General features: G+C 40.5%; 1 protein-coding gene across 1 annotated transcript in view; it reads left to right on the top strand.

Moving 5' to 3' along the window:
* The window catches only part of CFAP58 (cilia and flagella associated protein 58), a 99,163-nt gene that overhangs the window by 44,777 nt on the left and 29,667 nt on the right, over nucleotides 1-24,719 (top strand). The window contains exons 14-15 of the mRNA XM_077877724.1: nucleotides 2,747-2,858; nucleotides 4,903-5,007. Coding sequence (XP_077733850.1) covers nucleotides 2,747-2,858; nucleotides 4,903-5,007 — 217 coding nt within the window. The remainder of the gene's footprint in view (nucleotides 1-2,746; nucleotides 2,859-4,902; nucleotides 5,008-24,719) is intronic.

Below are 24,719 nucleotides of genomic sequence, written 5' to 3'. Positions count from 1 at the left end.
TCCTCTCAAGGGAATATAAGTGAGTGCAAAAAGATTTTTTATAAATGTCTTATGGATTTTATTTTACTTATTATTTTTAAAAAAGATTGTATTTATTTATTCATTCACGAGACACACACACATAGAGAGAGAGAAAGAGAGAGAGAGAGAGAGGCAGAGACATAGGCAGAGGCAGAAGCAGGATCCATGCAGGAAGCCCGATGTGGGCCGAAGTCAGGTGCTAAACTGCTGAGCCACCCAAGGATCCCTGTATTCTGGATTTTATTTTATTTGGTTTTTTAAAAAATATTTTATCTATTTATTCATGAGACACACACACACACACACACACACACACACACACAGGCAGAAACATAGGCAGAGGGAGAAGCAAACTCCATGCAGGGAGCCCAATGTGGGACTCAATCCTGGGACTCCAGGATCAGGCTCTGAGTGGAAGGCAAGTGCTCAATCACTGAGCCACCCAGGCGTCCTTGTATTCTGGATTTTAAAAAAGAAATTTCAAGACAAATCACAGACCCAACCTAGTTACAATTCAGAAAATCATTTCCCCCATGAGCTCTTTAGAATTTAAGAAGGCAGCATGTAAGCGATGGAGCAGCAATATTTAAATTTAATCCTGGTAACATTTGCACATCTTTTTCTTGGAATTATACACAGAATGAAAAGAAGGGAAAAATTTAATCACTATTTGAAAACTCTGTTTCCTTAGAAGGTGGCCAAATTTTATATCTCACTCTTGATTTATCTTCTGCAGCTTTCACTTTAGCTTAGTGCGCCTTCTCTTGCTTTAAATCTTGCATTATACAAGATCTACTTCCCCTTTGGGAAAACATCACCATGTTTTATATAGGCAATTGCAGGAAACCAAATAAGAGGCCTGGTGTTGTCTCTGTATCTAACCTTATTCCCCATGGATTTGTAGATGAACAGTATCCTTGACCACCTTGGGACAAGGACACGGTTTGCATCAGCTTTTTAAATAAATTGAATTAGAAGATAGTTTTGATATTTAGGTGCAGTGAATATATTCAGGAATAGCAAGGGAAGTTGTCATTATCAAAGATGGATCAATACTTTTTATTTTTTTAGAGTCACTCGTTTTTCAGATGATGAAAGTAGTACAAACTCATTGTAGAAAACATGGCAAATGGAGAAAAAATGTAAAGAGGAGCTTAAATAATCACGCATAAGTTTACTATCCAGAGATGCCACCATTGACATTTTGAAGACAAACAGATTCATTCTAATGATCTCGAAGATCATCACTAAACTTGCCAGCCATGAGTTATTTTTATTATATACACAAAGGACCAAGTTCTACCCATTCCTAGTCAGTATCGCTGGCTTGTAGATAATAGATTTTATTTTTTCTTTTCAATGGAAAGATAACTTACTAAAGATATTGGAGGCAGGCAGGTATGAATTCCAATCTCAGCCTTGCCACCCACAAGCTGTGTGACCTTGGGCAAATCCCTTAACTTCTCTTAAACTTGTAGTTAAAATTAAACATGAAAACAAACACAATGTGCCGAGCAGAGTCTTGAACAAAATAAGCTGTCAGTAGCAGTAGCTAATACTCCGACCCTCCTCTTCTGACGATACTCTAGAAGATTGAAGTGTTAAAAATATGCTTTTAATTCTAAGCAGCTTGTGCTGAGCTCCCTGTTGAGTGAACATCATGCAGTTAATTCTAATGGTTTGTCTTGCTAATGAGGGGAAGTTGTATTATTGGTTTAAATGAAGCAATTAAGTAAAAGAGATGGCTTGGTATTAGTAATCTGCACACCCACAGCAGACGAGGACAGATAATAATATCCTTATTGCCCATGTCAATGTGAGTGTTTGCCTCTTCTCCACCCCTCAACAAAGCAGCTTGTTCCATAGGGTGGCAGCCAGCTCACAGAGCACTGCGAATGGCTCTAGCACGGTGCCTATTTGCTAGAAATTCCTGCAGATTGGAGAAGTAGTTTTGAGCCAGAGCTAGTTCTTCAGGACTTTTGCAGCCATCTGTGTAGTGGTGGAACAGCAAATATCACTTCTAACTTGATTTTTCTCAATCCTGGCTGCACATTAGAATTACCAGGAGGACTTTACAACCTATAAAGCCCAAGTGACATGCTTGACCAATTAAAGTGGAATCTCTGTGGGGATTGGGTCCAGGCAAAGGTAGGTCACACAGCTCCCCCCCAGGTGATTCCAATGTGAAGTCAGGGTGCAATGCACTGCCCTAATTGTTGTCAAGTTACCACAAGAGCTTCAATGTCCTGCAGTCAGGTGCCATATTTTGTGGTAAAACATAAAAGATAGATTGTTCTTTATATAGAGATATTTAGAGTATATTGAAATTCTTATAATTCACTTCCTCCCTGTTCTTTCCATTGACTTGTAAATTCCTCGGGCTTTTGGAATCATGGTTCTGAAGTTCTGGTACTTTCATTCAAGCTAATGCTGAAGTTTGTGCACTTTAAGGATTGATAATATCTATGTCTGGCCCAGGTTGGAAGCTGGTTTGTGTTCACAGAAGTCTCCCTGATGCCAACTTTTTATATAAGATGCTGTATGTCTATAGCCACATAAAGACATGCTTTTCAAATGGGTGGAGAATTTCTCCCATCCAAGTACTAACCAGGCCCAACCCTGCTTAGCTTCCAAGATCAGACAAGATCGGGTGCATTCAGGGTGGTATGGCTATAGACAATGGGTGGAGAATTTCTTAGCAAAAGACAGTTTGTCTTATATTCAGGCAGGAGCTTTTCCACATGCAAAGAGAATTCTTGAAGGAGAGGACACGATGTCGAGCCCTGGAGGAGGAACTGGAGAACCCCATGAATGTGCACAGGTGGAGGAAGCTTGAGGTAATGCCTGGCGGAGCCTTCCTCTCCTCCTCAGATCCATTCTCCTACCCTACACTGTCCCCTCTCTAATGCACAGGAAGGAGCTTGGTTTTATTTAATACTATGCAAATTGTCTATATCAAAGGTAAATTGGGTTGTTCCCAAACCAGATGGTTTACTTGGGTTTTGTTTAAAAAGTCTTGGACAAGATCCGTTCTGTTTAAAGAAGACCCAGGGGAAGTTGTGAACTGACTTCACCAATAGACATTTTTCCTGTTGAGAAGTTTTTGGTCAACCAATTATCCTCAGGCTGCCTGTCTCTGTTGCTGATCGTCTTCAGCCACATTGGCCACCAGCATCTATACCTTCTTTCAGTTTGTCTTTGCATTCTTTATGTTGCAGCAGGAAACAAGGCTCTTGTCAACTAGCTCTTTTTTTTTTTTTTTTTTTGGACTAGCATTGCGTTAGCCAAACCCTTTCTCTTAGGATCTGGGGACACTGCCAAAGTCTCACTGGTAGGTGATGGATAACAAACCTCATATTTTATTTTATGACTTCCTGATAGATATTACCATCAGCCCTGCAGATAACAGGTAAAGACAAGCCCTGCTTATTCAAGAAAAAAACAGATGGCCATCTCTCAGAGCTGTAGCCAGCCATGTGGGTGCCAGGAGGGGCTTTGACCACACTAACAATTAGGGTTTGGGAGGATAGACGTATATGACATAAGAAAGTACAACCAGCCAGGTCAGTTTTGGTTTTCATTCCTATTTTTTCCTTTTAATGAAGAAAACATTAAGGGTAATGCATTATAAATTGTTATGTAAACATGAGGCTTGAATTTTAACAACATCCAGTCTTGCCAGATGAATGTGCGCCAGATATACTCCCAGTATATGGATATCAGTTGGCACTGCTTAGTATTTTTAAGCAAAGTCACAGTCAGTGGAATGTTTTCTTCCCTTGATGTTGACCCTCATTTATTCCTCTTTAAATGCCAAGAGTGGTGTCAACTAACAATAATATGGATGTGTCTGGGGAAGTAGAGCTGAAGACTTAAAATTCATTTACTGTCTCATTCATTTATTCCATGTGTTTTCAAGCAAATCTTTACAGTTTCCAATTCCATGTCAATTTCTATTTAAAAATTAGAAAATTTCAGGGAAGCAGATGAAAATATTTAGCTGCTAGATTAATTCAAAATGTCAGTACAGTTGAAAGCAGAACGTTGGCTCAAAGTCGAGAGGACAGATTATCAATTTATAACTGTAGCGTTTGTTTGAATTGTACATAGATAGTTATTGAAAGTGCCTCAAAGCTTTCCGGATTGATAACCCCGTTTGAGAGCTAAATGCCATGGTCGTGTTTTGTTGCCCATTATTAGCAGAAGTCCACATCCTAGAAACCTTCTTCATCATAGGCTATAATGAATCTTCTTGTTGGCAATTACCAAAGGAGAATCCTGAGTTTGAATAAATTAGGGAAGCCTGTCTCATTCATTCGGAAACAGAGGGCATAGGAGGAAAAGCCTCAGAGCATAGTAATGAAGAACTGCAGGCTTTCGAGCCAGGCACATCTGGGCTTGAATCCAGCTCTGACCCTTACCAGTGTGGGTGGACAACTTAATCCTCTGACCCACGGTTGTCTTCTCTGTAAAAGGGGAAGACTAATACTGTCTTAAAGGAACTCGTGTGCCTAAAATTTGATGTTGTACGAAAAGCACTTAGCATTGTGTCTGGATGGTGGCAAAGAATTAGGTATAATGCATAGTAGCTCTCATTATTGTTATTATTAGTATAATCATTGTTTTCCCTGATGGAACAAACATATTCATTTTCCACTTATTGGCTAACTAGAGCCAGTAGGTAAGCTATTAGCCAAACTTCATTTCTTTTTTGATGGCCATTGCAATCTATTATGCTTTTTTTTTTTGGTCCTAATTCTCTCTGTATGGGGTCTGCAGGTTTGCAATACACTTTAATAAGACAATAATTATTTTACATAGAAACTTCAGTGTTTTGAACTGGTGATATCTCAGCTGCTTTACTTTGTTGCCTCTGAACAGGCCAGTGACCCCAGTACCTTTGAGCTGATACAGAAGATTCACACCCTGCAGAAGCGTCTCATCAGCAAGACAGAAGAAGTGGTTGAGAAAGAGCTGCTTCTGCAGGTAGCATTTTCCTTTTCTGGACTCAGTGAGGAAGCATGTTTTCTGAGCATCACCTTCTCTAGGACTGCTTTTAGAATTAGCTATTTGGCAGCATTGCACGCCCCATCTTTAACTGTAGATGGCAACAGTGACTCACACACAGAGAACAAACAACATGATTAATTGGTCTTTTATGCTGCCATCACTGATATTTCAAGAATTCTGGAAAATTAAGTTGAAGGCTAGACTTAGTGCGTTGGGTGCTGTAAGCCTTTATCCCCCACTTCTCTACAGTTTTATTTGTCAGATTCTTTTAAATACTTTTCTTTAAATCTTTATAAAATGGGAAATGCTATGATTTTGATTTTGAAAATAAGCTTTCACATAGAGCACAGATGATCTGTCCTCTTGAAGATTTGTGAGATGAACTGGAAGGAAAGACTTCTTTTTGTGGGTTTTATGCATTCAGTTATTCTGGAGTAATCAGGACTGCTAACATCCTTTTAGGCCTGTGTCTTTGCAAGTATAGGCTGTTATCACCAGCCTATACTGTCCTGGTGGCTTTCCCTACGTGTCTCAGTTCTTTTTCACGGTTCTGGGTGGGGGTATTATCACCTCCAATCAGTGGATGAGGAAGCTGGGCTCTAGGTGTGCAGTATGGATAAAAACGTAAGCTCCCATGTTAGGTGGGCTGGGTTGGAATCAATTTAGAGCTGCGTGAAGTTAACTTCTCTGCCCCTGAGTTTCTTAATCTGTACTATAGGTTAATAACAGAACTTGTGGAAAGGGATGTTGTGAAGATGGAAGGAGCTCAGTATTATGCTTGGCACACAGTGTTTAATAAATATCGCAGCTATCCTTATTATTTCTAATTCCAAAGCCCATGCTCTTAACTGCTGAGTTACCATTAATAAGAGCAGGAATTTCTATACATGAGCAAAAGGCATTTGCCTCTTCTCTTTCACTTTTTACTTTAAAAAGACATTGTCCGTGAGGTTGGAGATATATATATATATATATATAGTAAGTTTCTTTCCAGAGCATGGCTATGCTGAATGGCCCATGGATGTATTCCTCTTCTCTTATAGATGAACATAGTGGTTAGGAGGGCAAACTGGAGTCAGAAAGATCTGGTCTTGAATCGGCTCCAATGCCTTATGTTACATGACTTGAGGGAGACTTACATAAATTCTCCAAACCTCAGTTTTTCCATCCGTTAAATGGGGGCATTAATACCCAGTTTCTTTATGGGAGAAAGATACTCCCACTGGAGTATACAACTTGGAAGTCCTGTGGTAAGGATAACCAATTAGTGCGTGGGCACCGGGGTGTGGTGGGTAGTTCAGGCTTCAGGCTATAACTCCATCAACCCAGCCACAAGTCACGTCCCACAGCCATGCAACTGGGAAGTGGCAGAGTGGCAGCTCAAACCAGACCGTCCCCTCCAGAGCCCACGCACTGTACCAGCGCATTACTTTGCCTCCCCAGTTGTTATTGCGTTGTTGGCTTTACAAAGGACATTTTGTGTTTGCCAAACCTCTCTGTGGTAAGTTTGTTTGGTATTTCATTGACTGCTTTAATTTTATTACTTCATTCCTTCCATAAGCTTTGGATTTATTCTGCTCTTTTTCTACCTTCTCAAGACTAGTGCTCAACTCATTAATGTTAAATCTGCTTTTCTATTAGAAGCATTTGTACCTATAAAACATACTTTAAATGATTTCTGGAGTTCCTCCCGACAGGGTTTGCAATATGGTATTTTCATTTTCATTTAGTTCTAAATATTTTCTGTTTTCAGAATTATTTATCCTTTGAGAGTAAGTAATACCTGCTATTCCTCTTATGGTAATCAAAAGTATAAGTTTAAATTCCCAAATATATATGCATTTAGGGAATCACTTAGTTACTGATCTCTCATTTTTTTCTTTTTTTTTTGCATTGTGGTCTGTATTCTACTGATTCTTTGGAATTTGTTGAAACTTGCTTTGGGACCAACTAAAGTGGTCAGTTTTTCTAACAGATGCTTATGTGTTTGAAAGTGTTATGTTCTCTACATGTTCAAGCTTCATGAGTCTCTATGACGTTCATCAGATCAACCTTGTTAATTGTGTTGTTTAGATCTGTATCTTTCCTAATTTTGTCTACATAATCACTGAAAAAAAGTTTGGAGATTTATCTATTTCTCCTTGTAGATATGTCACTTTCTTTGCTTTAAGTACATTTTGGATTATGTTCGTAAGGTGAGTAAAATGTTGCAGTTGTTATTTGTTCCTGATGAATTGTGCCCTTAGTATTATATGAGAACCTTCCTTAATCCTTAATGCTTTTACTTACAAAATTGTTTGATATTAATATAACTCTACCTGGGGCTTTTGTGCATAAGTACTATATAATTTTAAACTTTTAGTGTCTTTAAATTTTAGGTGGGTATCTTGTAATTAAAAAATATCCAATCTAAAAAAAAATCCAATCTGACATATTTGTCTTTTGATTGGTATGTCTAGCCTACTTGTATTTATTGATAATTTTAGGTTTATTTCTACCTACTTATTTTCTATTATTTGCCCTGATTTTTTTAATACTTGAAAAAGGTCTGTTCCTATATTCTATTGGATTAAGTCTTTTTTATTCCCTCTTTTTGCACTCCACTGGTTACTTCTCTCTCCTCATTATTCCCTATTCTCCTTTTCCTGGTTTATCCATTTATTTTCTGAATAGCTACCACTGCTCAATGTAGTTCTCACTCTCTGCCTTATGGATTTCCTCAAAAATTGAACACACATAGTGGACATCAAGTCTAAACCAATCCATAGTTGATGTTGATCCATATGCTTATTCTTAATAACATGAGGACCTAGATGCTTTAACTCCAAATACCCACTGTAGTCCTGCCAGCATTAGTCAGCATCATGATTTTATGGAGTCAATGAATATTTATTCAGATTTATCAAGATGTTGACCAGTTCTTTTGTTTTCTTTTGTTCAACGTGGGGCTTGAATTCACAAGCCTGAGATCAAGAGTCACATGCTCCACTGACTGAGGCAGCCAGGTGCCCCGCAGTTCTTCTGTTTTCTCTTTCTTCATATCCCCAATTCCTTACTTCTAGGTTCCATCTCCTTTTGAAAGTACATCCTTTCATAGTTATTTCAGTGATAAAATTTTCAGAGGCTAATACTCTCTTTTGTATCTACAAATATTTTTATTTTGGCCATACTCATAAATAAGCTGAAATTCTATTTTCTGTTTATACTTTCAAGCTAAAAGGCCTTTGGGTTAGCTTCTAGTGATGCCATTGAGACTCATGATTTGTGTTCCTCCTCAGGCATCCTGCCTTTGCTTCTGTTTGGTTGCTAGAGCTGCCCATTGTCTTTGGTGTCCTGGAAAAGCACAATGCATTTGATAAGAACTTAGTTTTGCTGACTGTGCTTAGGATTTGCTGTTTCCTGAATCTGAATTTGAATAATCTTTGAATAGTATCTGCTTTATTGGAGTGCCTTAGTGGTACAGTCCAGTTAAGCATCTGACTCTTGTTTTTGGCTCAGCGTGATCTCATGATCATGAGATCAAGTCCCATATAGCTTGGAGTCTGCTTGAGTTTCTCTCTCCTTCTCTCTCTGCCCCTCCCTGGCTTCATGTACAAATTCTCTCTCTCTTTCTCTCAAATAAATAAATCTTAAAAAAAAAATAGTGTTTCCTTTATCTCCTTTATTCACTCCTGGAACTCTTACCAGATATATGTTGGAATTTCTCATTTATTCTTCTTTATCTACTGGCCTCTTTGATATTTTTCTTCTCTTTATCTCTTATTTTACATTTTCACAGCTTTGTCCTCTTACTCACTAAGTCTCCCTTAAGGTGTGCTTATCTGCTAGTAGCCAATTGGACAAGATTTTGTTTTCAATGATTTTATTTTTATTTTCTAGAGGGTTTTTTGTTTTCCTCCATATGACTGGTCTTTGTTGATAGTGTCTTGATTTTTTATTATGTTTTTATTCTTTCTCTATGTCTTCAATCAATTTAAACATTCTATAGTCTTCATCTGCTTGTTCTATTAGTTGAAGGTGTTGGTGGTCTTTCCTATTGTATACATGACTACTGAGTTTGATTTGTAGTGGATCTTTTTACTTTTGTATTGTAATTTTGGATTGTGGACTAATTTTCAGAAAAGCTTTGTTTACAGGACTTGGGAATGGTTCAGGTTAAGGCTATATCCTTTCATTTGTTTCTCCCAGGTGCCCTAGAAGATATCAATTGCTTAGGATAATTTTTAATGTTAAATTCTCACCTTGGGGCTTCTTGGACAACTTGGTTCATGTATATTAGAACCCCAAAGACTTGTGATGGAAGAGCCATGAATATAAATTCTCCACACAGCCAAAGTTTTTTCCTCACTCAAAGCCTAGGAGACATTGTTAGACTTCTTTGTGGTCTTCCTATCCCAGTGGGTAGATTTCCATCTATTGTCTCTTTCACCAAAGGTGTAACCCTGTTAAGTCTGTAACTTTATGTGGAGGAGTCTCAGTACCAGTTACCCACTTCACACAGGCCTAGCACCAAGTTATCTTTTATCATTTTATGGCCATTAGAGCCCAAGCCCCTTGTTCAGTGAGTCCAGTCACTCTATTTTTTTTTTTTAATCAAAAGAATGTGTCGTTTTACTCAGCAGCTCTCATGCTTTGTGGACTTTCATTGTCAGGTTTTTGTTCTGCCATATGACCATTAATAGCCATTTTTCTGGTCTTCTCTAATCTCTAGTTTTCTCATTCATAAAATGGGGACAGTAGCAGTACTTACCTACAGAGTTGAATTTCTTAAGTACACATAAGATTTGCCAGTATGCTTGGTTATCTTTAACAATGTTCTCATTAACATAACTATTATTGTTAACATTATTAACCACAAAACAATTTTTTTTACAGTTCAAGGTTTAACACCCAGCCTCACTCTCCTTTATTCAGTCCCTCATGTAACCTTTCTTTTGGATGATTGGGTTGCTCTGTCCCTGCTGCATATTTCCTTCTGGGGCTTGCATATATCCCCAGACAACACACCTTGTAATTCTGGGGAAGCCCCAGGTGCTCCACAGGATTGGACAGTTTCTCAGTGTCATCTGCTTTTTAAAATTATTTGAAAAATTCTCTGCACTTAGAACATTTTGCAATTAGGAAGATTTTGGTTGAATTCCTCTGAGTATCAGAACATTTTTTAAATGACTAATTTGTTACATGGTAATGAAGAGACCCCATCATTTTCTAGCAGCAGATTAGATAGAAGCCTATTTACCCCAATAGACTTGAGTTATTTGAGGAAAGGCACTTGATAATTCATTTCTCTAACCCCAATGCCTGATATGGTAGCAGGGCACATGAGAAGCGCTCAATAATGAAGGACAGACTCTTTGCCTGGGCAACTCCCACACTCAACCTTTATGCCTTAGCTTGAGTGTTATTTTCTTCAGAGAGGTCCTTATTCCTAGGTTAGGTATCCTGGTACCTGTTCCTATGTCTTGACTTCTCTTTCATGCCATCCTTACACTTGTACTTAACAAAATAATTGTAACTCTGTGCTTAATGACTCTTGCTAGACCATAAGCTTCACAAAAGTGGTACCTGTGTCTGTCCTGATGATCATTTCATTCCTAGTTTCTTGCCCACAGATAGTTATTTGTTTAGTGACTGATTAAATGTTGGAAGAATGGTGGTCGTTCAGTAAGTGGTATGTCTCATAGCCATTTAAGTTCTGTCTTTGAGCTCTGAGACATTATGGTAATTATTCTTCTTGTTGCCTTTTCGTTTTTGTTACTAACTTCTAACTTTGTGGGAGTCTGGTATTTACTGTGACTTTATGGATCTATAAACTTGATGCAAACTGTCAGTGTCCTTTTAGTGTGCCTAAGCATGCTAATTCATGTGGTGCACTCAAAGTTCTCCCCTTGCTCAGAGTTAAGATGAAAATGGTTCTTGAGCTTGACTTTATAGCGTCAGTGGTAAGATGAAGAAGTCTGCATTCTTGTGAGAATTGGAATCTAAGGTGTGGATGGGAAAGATTTCTTTCTTTTGCCTACCAGTCCACTCTGCTATTCCCTTCAAAAGAGCAAGGGCAATGCAAGCATATCTGAGACATGCCTCCTGGTAGCCTCTTCTTTCTGTTTTTAATGCATTTAGTCTTCATGTCTTCTGAATCATTCTGTGTTAATGACTTCTTTAAAAAACAAAATAGCATCTGTAGGATTAGGCAGGCATATGTGCCATGAGTGACTGCTATCCATTACCTAAGTATCAGTATATCATCATCATCATCATCATCATCATCATCATCATCAAGATGGGATTCCAAATAATGGCATAATAGCATGAGAGTAGGAAGCTCTAACCTTTTGCCAGAGGCACTTAAACATATAAGAAACATAAATAGCAGTTGGGACGTGTTTTTTCTAAGTGTTTAAATATGGAACAGCAAACTCAAATATACCCCCCCTTAGGACCAGGCAGGTAACAAGAAAGACCACATTAAACTTTGTGTATCATGATTAGAAATGGCAAACTAAAATGGACAGGGGCCTCAGAATCAGAGGCAAATGGCAATGCTGGGGACTACAGTACATAGGGGCTGCAGATCCCTTGTCTAGGAAGCAGCTAACCCTACCCTCCACTATGCTCTCATGTCATCAGATCTTTAACTTTTCAAGAATAGCTTGAAATGTGAATTTTTTTTCTGTTCCCTATAATGAGTTTTAAATATTGGCAACTTTAGAACAGTGTATAGACTCCCCAGAAACATATCTTCCAACCACCCTTGACCCACAGGAGGCTTATTTGCCACCTCTGGCTTCAAGGCCTGATGGGAGAAAGAGATTTAAGAGAAAGCAGCAGCAAATCAGCTTTTACTTGTTATAATTTCTTTGATCTAGTCCTTTGTTGTGATTCCTTGATGGAAGTACAGAGCATAAAAATCATAAGAGAAAGAGGAGATAAGGAGGGAGGAGAAGGAAAGGCTGTAGGTGTCTTATGGGGATAGACGGTCAGAGGTGAATGAAGGTGGGTTATTTCTGAGGAGGCAAGCAAAAAGGTGGGCAAACCTGGGGTATGTTTTGTGGGACCAGGCATTGGTGGACATAATAGAAGATGAATCTTCTTAAAATATCTTTCCCCCTGCTGCTAATGTCTCTGTCTTAGTTTCATTTTTTAAGCTTTTCTAAAACAGAAAAGAATTCCCTGAATTCTTTTTTTTTTTTTTTTAAATTCCCTGAATTCTTACAAAGACAAAGGTTTGCCTCCTGGCCCTCCAGGGCACAGGCAGCAGATGTATTGCTGGTATCCACTCAACTGATAGTTACTGAGTGCCATCTATGTGCCAGGGCACCTGGGATTACAGGATTCCACTTGATCTTGGCCTTGGAAGACCATGGAGCTCTACAGCCACAGTGCAGTGTAACAAAGGCTTTGATTCTGTACAGGATCCTATGGGACTCTGAGAAAACTTTGGTGTGGTCGGGGTCTCAGTGTGGATTCTCCAAATCAGAGAATGAGACTTGGCTTGGGTTCCAGTAGTTTGGGAGGTGGTCTTGGGAAGTTGGAATGAGAGTAGGAAAGTGAGACTGGGAAGGAGAAAAGCCAGTAGAAGGAGGGAGACAGCTGGTCACTCTGTGGATATCTGAGTTTCAGTTCTACTGGAATTTCTCTGAGGAGCCACACTGAAATGACTGAAGAGTTGTCTTGTCAAAGGAAGGTAGACTGGGATATTGTTCACTGATCCCCATTCCCCCCTGGTTAAAAATTGCCCCTGGGGGCATTGGGCTGCTTGTGAAAGCAGACTGAGATATTTTAGTTGTATCCATGCCTACATCTGAGGGAGCCCTGGCCTGAGGCAGAAAAGCCGACTCCACCTGCACTTGAGGCAGAAGCTGCCAGAGTGTTCTGGAAATGATGGCCATGCCAGTGTGCCAGGCATTTCATCCATAGCTGAAATTTTGAGGTGGGCTGAGAGGATGAGACTCAGGGCTGCAGTAGGAAATATGTCTTCTTGACAGGTCCTGAAGACTAGCAACCAGTAGACCCTGTTCCTCCCAGTTCCTTACTCACTTAGCTTCTCACCTGAATGGTAAATTGGCAATCCAACTTCAGAAAAGGCAGTGGCATTTTCCCAGCCACATTCCCATCAGGCCTTCCCCCATCCCATCAACAACCTGGCATTCCAGGTGATATCCAATAACCAGATGACATGGTAATACTGTGGTTTGTTTAAAAGATGGCACCCCAAGTTTGCTCTAATCACAGTCATCCATTATTGCATGGTTCCTCTGTGTTAGGCTCTGTGCTTTCCCCACACACAGACCTCAGGGATGTTGGTGAGCACACAGTGAACAACAGCTGGCCAGATGGGAGGGTGAAATAAAGTGTGATGCACTTGAGGAGGAGGTACAATTTGGGGGAAGGAAATAAGCTTGATCCCCACAACATGAATACTAGATTATCTTACTCAGAACATTCATCATATAGATGAAAACACTGAGGCATTTCCCTTAATATGTAGAATAGCGGCATATCACTGGAAGAGTTAATTACTTTAGGGGGTTATGATGCATGGGAGCCCACTACCTACCAAAGTGACACATTGAAATGACCCAAGCAAGAAAAGTACTTTGATAAAGTTCAGGTTTGTGTGGCTTAGGAAATTATCATATACATTCTCCATTGTTTCTTTGTGCTACCAGTCTAGAGAATGGGCATGCCCCTCAGATAAATAAATAATGAACTGAACTGGAAACCACTGCTTCTTTGTTGGCATCTGGGTCCTGCCTTTTCAAGGTGAACTTTTCCCGTAAGTTAATTTTATGACTGACTGGCTGCAAGTCTAGTTTATTTAACTGTAAAAAAGCCTGAAAGATAGGAGAGTTTGAATGGATCAGCTCAAGTCATTAGCTGTACAGGGGAACAAACCTCTCATAGTACATTTTTGGATAATTCTTTCATAAGGCTTCTTAGGATCCTAAGGATCTTCTGATTATCCTACATTTATTGGACACTTAGAATGTGTTAGACATTCCTCTAAATGCTTTATATATGGATTATTTCATTTAATCATCCTTACACCCCAAGAGATGAGAGCTGTCACCTTTCCCCCTTACAGGTGGGAAACATTAGGCACAGAAAGGTTGAAAGACTTGCCCCCAATGCTACACATCTGGCACCTGGTGGAGGTATGAGTCTGACTTCAGAAGTCTGGCTCCAAAGGCTCTTCACCATGGAAAATCATGGCCACTGATTCATCTTGTATAGACTACTTTGGTCATTAACGGGCAAAATTCACATTTCTCACTGCATCTAGAGCCTGACTACTCTAAGCCTGGTTCTAGAACCAGTAGCACTGCGTCATCTGAGAACTTGTTAGAATGCAGAATCTCAGGACCTTGCCAGACCTAATGAATCAGAATCTGCATTTCAACAAGATTCCCAGGGCTATAGGATATTGGTTCAGATAGTCACCCTTTCTTTGCAAGAGCTATGGTTCAGGAAGGAGCCCCACAACACCTGGTTACTAGGCATGTGGTCTTACTTTCTGCATAACCTTCCAACACTTCAGATCTCCTCTGAAACCTGAAACACTTCTGTGAAACTTGGAGCTCATCATTTTATCGGCATCCTTCAGTTACTGTGAAGATGATAGGAAGGAACTGCATGAAGCCCTTCTTAGAGGAATGCCTGTGGTCATAAGAATTGGCCAGTGCTCAAAAAATATCATGATTTCTGGTTTAGGGCAAGATAACCTCACCCTCTGGTTCACAGCTCCTGAACTCCAGGGACCAAGACCTAGGAGGGAAACTGAAAAATGAATGCATCCAGGGTTTGAGGCATGTTTTAGGGCTCCATAAACTCTCAATGGCTAGTGTTGTTATTATGAAAAGTCTAGAATGTTTCTTTGTTGATAGAGACATGAAAAACCTTGATCTTGTTTTATGGCAGCCTGGATGAATTTGGCAGAAGCTGCAGAGAGTTTTGAAGAGTGGAGGGGAATGGCAGTCACAGCTCACATTTATAGCACACTGAGTACGTGCCCAGCCGCCTTGCGCTAAAGCATTTTGCTTTCACTGTATCCACAGGAAGCCCAGATGAGCCGGTGCTGTTATTGTTTCTGTTTTATAGGGGAGGGGACTGGGGCTTCACAACAAAACTTGCCTAAGAGTTTACAGCTAAGAAATGCCAGAGCTGCATTTAAACCAGGGTTTGGTAAACGATGACCCAACATGGCCCATACAAAGAATAATATTTATGCATGTAAATGGTTAGAAAAAAATCAAATGATCACATCTCATGACATGTAAAAATGAAATGAAATACACCTCAAAATTCTTTTTTTAAAAAGATTTAATTTATTTATTCATGAGATACACACACACACACACACACACACACACAGAGGCAGAGACATAGGCAGAGAAAGAAGCAGGCTCCTCACAGGAAGCCCAGTGTGGGACTTGATCCCAGAACAGGGATCATGCCCCGAGCTAAAGGCAGACACTCAACCACTGAGCCACCCAGGCATCCCTACACCTCAAATTTCTGTGTCGGCAGATCAAGTTGTATTGGTGTATAGCCACACTCATCCATTTATGTATTGTCTATGGCTCCTTTTGTGCTAGGGCAGCAGAGCTGAGTAATTGTGGCAGAGACCATATGGCCCACGAAGTCCACAAAAGTTACCTCTGACCTTTTGCAGAAAAGACTCACTGACCCCACTTCTAAACCTTAGTTATTGGAAGCCAGACCAGAACCATTCACCACTATTCTATGGTTAGTCCTAGTAAAGCCACTGAACATTTCATTTCTATGACTACTTCCCCCTTCTCCAATTCCAAATGAATGGGTCAATTATTAAAGAACCGCTTTGAGATATGGAAGGCAGCATTTTAATACTGCGTCCCATTGCTGGTGGTATAGTCTGTACCAGACTTAATTCTTGTCCGCTCTGTTGTCAGATAACGTGTTCATCCTCCGCAAAGCTGAGCTGAAATTGTAGGAGATGCTCCCTCACCAGACAGACCGGGGGACAGAAAGGCAGAGCAAAAGCTGCTGGCTAGAAGGCCATTTGCAGATTTTTGTTCTGTTTCAAAATCAAAGGGAAGGAGAATGAGATGAGAGGGGGAGACACCATCAGCAAAGTCTTGCTGTCCCAAAGAGTATTGGAAGTGTCAGAAATCGTTGAGGAGGCCTCTTCCCCAGCATGCTCCTTGTGGGCTGCTTCTCCGCTGTTACCTCGTCCTCAGACTTCCTGGGGGATGTCTACTTTCCTGCACCTGCTCCTCATGTGTGAGGGAGGATGAGGAGCAACTGGAGACGGGTCGTTCAGAAAGCAGAGCGCTAATGCTGGCCGTTAACAGAGATGTGCATACATCCATGTGGCCTGCCGGTGGGGCGCTGTATGCTGGTCCATATCTGGTTTGTGCAAGGGCCTTGATGTGAATTCTAAGAGGGTGGGCTCCAGGGCAGCTTGTTTGTGATCTTACAGCGCCTTGGCAACCGTTAATGTCTGATGGGCACGTTGTGAAGTGCTTTTTCTGCATCATATCTCAGTAGCTCCCGAGTGCTAATCTGGGGGCTGGGAGAATGTGTATGTTCCCAAACACGAGTGTTTCATTGATTTGAAATGTCATGAGCACAATGACTGGGTAGCATAAGGCCGATTTTACTTTTTAATTTTGGAGGCTGCATTTATCCGCCCCCGCATTCTTCTTTCTTACCTTTGGAGATGTAAAATGTTATGTAGTTTTTTGAAATGGCCTTCTCTTTTATTTTTCGTGCATTCCTTTCCTTTATGAAAGGAAAGGATTGGTAAGCACTCCTGACAATTTCCTATTTGTTGATAGTATGGATGTTATTGCTAGATTACTATAGTTGGAATGCGTGGCTCTGCCACGAGCTCTGAACCCCTGGGTGGGTTACTTAACCTGTCTGTGGTGACTTGATTTCTTCACTTGTCAAGTAGGGATAATCATGGTTGTCTCACGGGTTTGCTGGACAGATTATATTAATATATGTAAAGCATTTAGAGCGGTCCCTGGACCAGAGAAAACCTACATCAGTATATCCTGTTAGTCTTTTTCTATTTCATGTTAAAACTTAGCAGCAGAAGAAATTAGTAAGACCATGCTGGTGCTTTCAAGAGCTTGGCAGGGTGGGTGGGTGGGAGTTATTCACATCTAAGAAATCTAAAATGAAGGAGCTCTGGCTTAACCTCTTCATCTTTGCAACAGCCCCATTTAACAGATGAAGGAACTAAAGGCTGGAGAGGTTTGTGGGCCCTCAGAAAATGTATGGCAGCCTAAGAAAAAGGGTGACCCGCTTGTCTCCTTGGCGGGAGCAGGCTTTTAATATGCAGATGTTTGGTGGCATTAAGAAATCATGTTCAGCTTCATTTAAGATCAATACGCTTCTCAACCTGTGTCCCTTCACACTTGCTCAGTTATCACCCACCTTCTATTCCCTCTCACTGGTTCTCTATCAGTGTGCCAGAACTAACTTCCTGGGGTGTTAGAGTCCTACAAACATTAGGAATTTCTTAAAAAAAGAGATAGTCTCTGGTAGGCTCCCTTAGGCAGACAGAGGTTAAAAACCAGTTTATACTTTCAGCCATAAGTACCTTAAACACTTGTAATTCCAGCCAACCCAAGGAGATGCTCAGCCACCTGGTGCACTGGATTTCTGATTTGCTTTAGGAAGGGTTTTGGTCATGTTCCTTCCTTTGAAACAAGTGGTTTCCAAGCGGGGTTATCTTGAAGGACTCACTTCTCCTCTGTCTTGTTTTCATCTCAGCAGTAAGAGAATTGAGGCTGTTTAAATTGTCAGGAATCCAAGAAACAGCAGGCCTGCTTCCAGAGGTTTCATTAACAAAGGACAGACAGATATTAAATGCACAGCAGACATCAAACCTCGTTCCTCTCCTCAAAGGAACTCTTTCTCTAACCGCAAGAAACAAGGACCTTCTTCCCAACTGTCCACTGATTTTTCTAGCTCTTTCATGACTCCTTTCTGCTCCACCCCCTTCCACATCCCCGCAAGACTGGAAAGGGAGGCGTTGCTACTTGGTTGGTACATATTCATGAGGCCTGGGCCACATACTGCTGGTGGGCCAGACCATTCTGTGTGGCATAGCCCGTGCCCATGTGCTGAAGCTCCCCAGTCTCTGTGTTGGAGGGCAGCGGGCCAGGGCAAAACCCAGCATGTCCACTGTCTGTTCCAACTCCTCTCTGATTTTGACTAGGTGGGTCAGCCTCATTGGGTCTATTCTATCTGGCCGTCTGGGATCCAGGAAGAAGAGAATAGGTCTCTTGGTGTAGACAATTTCTCAGCCCAGTGGACTGGAGAAGCCTTCTGTGGGGGATGGGGTGGGGAATTAGGTAGAAAACCTGGTGATTAAGAGCTTGGACTCTGGAGCAAATCAGGTTTGTGAGTTCAAGCTCACTCATAATACTGTGTGGCCCTGAGCAAGTTACTTAAGTTCCCTGAGCTGCAGAGTCTGATTTGTAAAATACAGATGATAATAATCCCTTTTGCATGAGGTTTTGTATGGATTAAATGAGATTATCTTTACCAAGCCCATAGCCCAGTGCTTGCGCTTAAGAGATGTGAGCTGCCAGTGTCATGGTATTGTACTTTGGATGTAGATTTTATTTATTTATTTCAAATATTTGTTTATTCATTTATGCCTCTCTTAGAGAGAGGCAGAGACACAGGCAGAGGGAGAAGCAGGCTCCTTGAGGGGAGCCCGATGTGGGACTCGATGTGGGACTTGATGTGGGACTCTATCCTGGGTCTCCGGGACCATGCCCTGAGCTGAAGGCAGACACTCAACCACAGAGCCACCCAGGCGTCCCTGGATGTAGCTTTTAGAAGGATCTCCACAACCATAGCTTATAAGTGGCTTAGTAGAACAATTGAGCATTTCATATGCAAACTCACTTTCAGGAATAACTGCTTGACCCATCTCTCCTTAGGGCAGCCTTTCACTTTACCTAGAGAGTAGGCCATAAATAGTTTCTGTGATGACCTCGGTAACAGTTAGCTTTTACCATATGACAAATCAGTCTAAAACTTAGCAGCTTAGGGCAGCCCTGGTGGTGCAGTTGTTTAGTGATGCCTGCAGCCTGGGGTGTGATCCTGGAGACCTTGGATGGAGTCCCATGTCGGGCTCCCTGCAAGGAGCCTGCTTCTCCCTCTGCCTGTGTCTCTGCCTCTCTCTCTCTCTGTGTCTCTCATGAATAAATAAATAAAATCTTAAAAAAAAAAAAAGAAAGAAAGCAATTCTTAAAAAAAAAAAAAAAACAACTTAGCAGCTTAAAACAGCAATCGTTTATTAGGCTGTGATTCTATGAGTTGACAATTTGGACTGGATGCACCTAGCCAGTTCTCTCGGGCTTGCCTGGACCCACTCATGTTTCTGCCGGCAGCAGGTTTTTGGGAGCTGGTTGATCTAAATGGCATCATTCACATGTACAGTGTCACACTTGCCCTGTTGGCCAAAGCAAATCACGTGGCCAAGATAAATGGAGGAGATGACTGTTTAAGATCATGGACAGGGCAGCCTAGGTGGTTTGGCGGTTTTGTGCCACCTTCATCCCAGGACATGATCCTGGAGACCTAGGATTGAGTCCCACGTCGGGCTCCCTGCATGGAGCCTGCTTCTCCCTCTGCTTGTATCTCTGCCTCTCTCTCTCTTTCTCTCTCTCTGTCTCTCATGAATAAATAAAAAATTTTAAAAAAATATCATGGACACATCCAGCCATTACTGCAACAACATATCCCAATTTCTTATCTTTGGTGAGTTTGGCTGGAAACACTTTGCATTTAAGCATTCAAGTGGTATAAGATTTCTTTTTTCAATCCTTTGTCAGATATGGTATTTTAATGTGCCTGGCATCTGGTTGCTATCCTTGGATTTTATTGCTGACATGCTTTTCTTTTCTTTAATCTTTTATTCCCTTTATTTGGGAAATTATAGTTTGCTGTAGGACATAGTTCTTTTTATAGGAGAAACAGCTGTGATGTCATAACTGAGCATTTTTCCTTAGGGAAATGCATTTATCCCCATGCATTTGGAAAAATGATCCACAATCCATTTGTTCATTTCTATTTTGGTGTCTGACTTCACATTGAATTGGAGCAAGTATGTGAGCCAAAAATGTATTAGTTGATAAATTAATATCTAAAAAATGTTATTTACTATTTTCTTTCGATTTCTAGTTATTGAGCTCTCAGATGAGGGGATGTTAAAAAAAAAGAATTAATTTTCTTTCTTTTATAAGGGTCAGTTGGAAGTTTCACAAAACCAACTGAGAGGGCGAATCATAGGAGTTTCTGATAGAAACTATTCAATTCTTTTCATTAGAGAGGTGTTTAAGCAGGATTTTTTTTTTTAGTAAAAACAAATGCAATAATATGACTAGTAACCTAAAATGGAAATAAATAGATTACTTAGAGTCCAAACAAAACATTTTCAATAAAGAATTTCTCAGTGGAACATTTAGATTCTTATTGAATCTGTATACAATTATATTTTACTCCTCAAACAAAACAGAGTTTCAGTGATAAATGTTTTTGGACAGCAGCAAGATTCAATTCAGTTTGTTTCAAGATGCAGATTTATTTGTGAAATTAGAGGAAAACAAACACCCACCTGGGGAGTCCTGTCTATCTTTAGCTACTCTGTTGGTTTCTCACCCAGAAATACCTCAGAGATAGAGGTGCTTCTTACAAGGATGAGAAAAATTGCAGCTGGAGCAGAAATTAATTTGTATTTATAGTCCAAACACCTACATGAATCCTTAATATGCTTTTTTATGATTTTAGGGGAATTTATAGAATCGTTTAGATTGGAAGAAATCTCCAGTGGGTTATCAAGTTTCCTCTCCTTATAATGGCAGCACTGATTTTATTATCCTTAAAGCAGCTCTGATAGATGGGTGTCAAGTCTGGCTCATGTTTCATGCATTAAAAAATGTATATTCCCTAGCCTGAATGTATTTAATCTGTAGGAGACAGAGTGAGAGCTGCCTATATGCCCAGGAGACCTTTGCTGAGTTCCTGAGACACAGTCTTCTCTGGAATAGATGCCAAATATGTAGCATATTAAGCATTATATTGATGCCTTCAAACTGAGTTTACTTTTGGCTTCTGACCATTGGAAATATTTTTCCCAGTGTGTATAGAGTCCGAGGGTGCTATCTGTTTTGAGATAATAATAGAAAATCATTCCCTCTTAAATCCTTTTTGTCCTGCATACATTCAGGGGTCTATCATCCCCACAATTAAGAGAGCCTGGTTGGAAGACAGGTTATGAACCAAAGGTATTTTGGGGGTGTTTCTAATGTCTGCAAGAATTTGTGAGACACAAAGGAATAGAAGACATGGTCCTTACGTGCAAGAAATTTATATTCTGTTTCAGAAGATTTCTGAGGTATATCTAGGAAAAAAATGAGATTGGTCTCTATGAGCAGTGTCTAAAAAATCCAGACTATCACTTTATGGTTCCACTTAGTGAACAATACCCAATTATGCATCATTACATTATACTGGATACTGACAATAGTGAGTGTCCAATTATGCAGAAGAGACACTGTCTAGGAGAGAATATAATATGGTGTTTGTTGTTTAAAACAGCTGTAAGTGCCAAAGGGGTAAGAGTAGGGGAGATGAATAAGAACTGGCTTCTTCACAGACAAAGAAGATGTGATTGGGCCAGATTTTGTCGCATTAAAATTACTTATCCAACCATTGCCTGAAAATACGTGTTGAAGAAGAATGGGGTAGCAAGGGGGCTCAGACCTAGTCTTGAGTCCTGGTTTTACCAATGCCCAACTTTGTGATATCCAGCAAGCAACTTACTCTCTCAGAGCCCAGCTGTAGAATGGTCAGAGTAATAATATCTGGTTCACAGTGTTGTTGTGAGGACTGAACAAGAAAACTCATTTGAACTGTCTAGGACAGGGGATCCCTGGGTGGCTCAGCGGTTTAGTGCCTGCCTTTGGCCCAGGGCACGATCCTGGAGTCCCGGGATCGAGTCCCACGTCGGGTTCCTGGCATGGAGCCTTCTTCTCTCTCTGCCTGTGTCTCTGCCTCTCTCTCTCTCTCCCTATGTCCATTATGAATAAATAAATAAAATCTTAAAAAAAAAAAGAACTGTCTAGGACAGCGCTAGTCACGTAGGGTAGTAAGAGCTAACTACACATGACATCGATGGCATTGATGTAGAAAGGGCTTGTAATGTAAAGTGTTCTTTTTTCTTCAAGATTTTATTTTTATTTATTCATGAGAGACACACAGAGAGAGAGGCAGAGACATAGGCAGAGAAAGAAGCAGGCTTCCTGCAGGGAGCCCGATATGGGACTCGATCCCAGAACCCCGGGTTCATTCCCTGAGCCAAAGGCAAATGCTCAACCACTGAGCCACCCAGGAAAAAGCCACCCTGGAAAGTATTCTTGAGGGAGGCATATTTGGAAACAAGGGAAAGGGACATTTTAGGTTGAGGGAAAATAAAGAGTCAAAGTTCTGAGATGGGTGATAATGCCTGCAGCTACCATGGCAGAAATGATAGATTTTGGATGCCTATTGTATAATTATGTGTCCAATCCTGTGACTGATCCTTTATGTTATTATGTATTATTTTTAATTCTCACAATGATTTTTACTGTTTATGTGGTAGGCCAGTTTTACAAATAAGGAAACTGAGGCTCAGAAAGATTAAGTAATATGGTGAAAGTCACAGAGTGACCCAGTGGTAGAACTAGGTTTCAAACCCATGCAGTCTCTGGTGAGAGGTGAATCCGTATTCTATCCCAGCTTGGTTAGCCTTCCAGGCCTATGTTCTGCAGGATATTAACTAGTCAGAGGAGTGACCAGGAGGAAAGACCGAAAGGGCAAGGGGTCAAGGATTGAGCTGAAGGAGCACCAAAGGACAGTTGTAATTTGGGCCCAAGTTACTGAGGATATTGGTAAGGGACAGGCACTGAAAATGAGGAGAAAGGAGTAAATCAATGAGATCTTTAAAAAGATGAACTTAAAGGACTTGACCATTGAATGTCTGTGAAGGTCAAGAGAGAAGAGTCAAAAATGGTTGTCAGTTTTTATCCTGATAACTCCCAGGATACTTCTGGTGACTCACTGCCTTGGGGCCCAGTAGCTACATCACATTGGTCCTCTTGTGCCTGTTCCTTACCCACCCACCCCACCAAGGTTGCCCAGGCTGAAACTTGGACCAGGAGATTCTTTGAATCTTGAACAGAAGATGAAAATAAAACAAAACAGGGAAGAACACCCATGTTACATGAAGGCTGCAAACAGTTACCATCACAGAAAAATATACAGACTTAAGGTAATCCCTTAATCCTGTGTCACTCATCTGGATTCTACTTCTGGTACAGATTGGCAGTTAAGGCAAAAAAAGTCTTTCTCCCATTACATGTTTCAGTTGCACAGTTCATGGCAGTTCATATTACTGCTGCCATATCAGAAAGCTATTGATTTTTCATACTTATTTGTATCTAGCTCATCCTGCTATGTAGTTTCTCAGTTGATTTTCTGGGGTTTCTAGTTATATAATCATGTCTTTTCTAAAAAGTGATAGTTTTCCTCCTCCTTTCCAATAAATATTCAATTTGTTTTTATTTCTTGGCTCATCACTTTGTTTATAATATTAGTTATTTTAAGAAATTAATTGGACTAATTTGGGTTGTTGCATACCCAAAGGAGGGATGGATTGGAAATCAGAGAGCTAATATAGAGAGAAAGGCCCAGAAACTACTGCAGTATAACCATAATGTTATGATGCCCAAGGAGATTGAAATGAAAAAAAAAATGGAAATAGTCACAAGAGAAAGAGCATTGGCCTTCTTTCGGTGGGCAGGGCACAAAAGATGACTTTCAGGCCTCGACTCCAAAGTCCGTGGTCTAGCTAACAATCACCAGGAACTTTGACTCTGTTGTTAATAGAGTTTGAGGTTTATTGTAATCAGTTCATCTGAAAAGAGGTGAGAAAATGGAAATTAATTAGAATTCGCAGTTTATAAACAGCTTCAGGAAGGTGGATTTAAAAGAAATTAGCAGGTATTTTAATTTTCTTCAATATTGCCATGGTCAGACTCTTAATCTAGCCTGAGGCAAAACATCACATAATAATTACAGTTTAAAAATTTTAAACTGCTTTTTCCAGTTGACAAAGCAATCTTACATACATTGTCTTATTTGGTCTTCAACAACTTCGAGATGGATGATGATGGAAGCATCTAACGTTTGTCTAGCAAGTTACGTTTTGCAAAGCACTCGCACCTATTCCACCTCATGCTTACACTCATTGATTTCTAACATATACTCAAAAGGTTTCTCTAATTGTCTCTACACACAGTTATTCTTTTCTGTTCCTGAAAATAAAATTCCCAGAGAATATCTGTCCTTGCTTTGTCCATGCAGCAAACCCCTCTTTGTTTTTTAAAAATCCTGTTCAGGGGGTCCCCGGTGTCTCTGTTGGTTAAACATCAGACTCTCGATTTCAGGGCTGTGGGATCAAGACCCGAGTCTGGCTCTGTGCTCAGTAGGGAGTCTGCTGGAGATTCTCTCCCTTTCTCTCTGCCCCGACCCTCATTCTCTCTCTCTCTCTCAAATAAGTAAATAAATCTTAAAAAAATAAAATATTGTTCAGGTAGGACATGGTCTTTGCCCTCTCCTCAAAGAGTGGAGAAAAGCTG

This window comes from Canis aureus, chromosome 29 (assembly GCF_053574225.1).
Source record: "Canis aureus isolate CA01 chromosome 29, VMU_Caureus_v.1.0, whole genome shotgun sequence".
NCBI lineage: Eukaryota > Metazoa > Chordata > Mammalia > Carnivora > Canidae > Canis > Canis aureus.
Note: the sequence above shows the minus strand (reverse complement) of the source record. Positions and strands in the feature narration are given on the sequence as shown.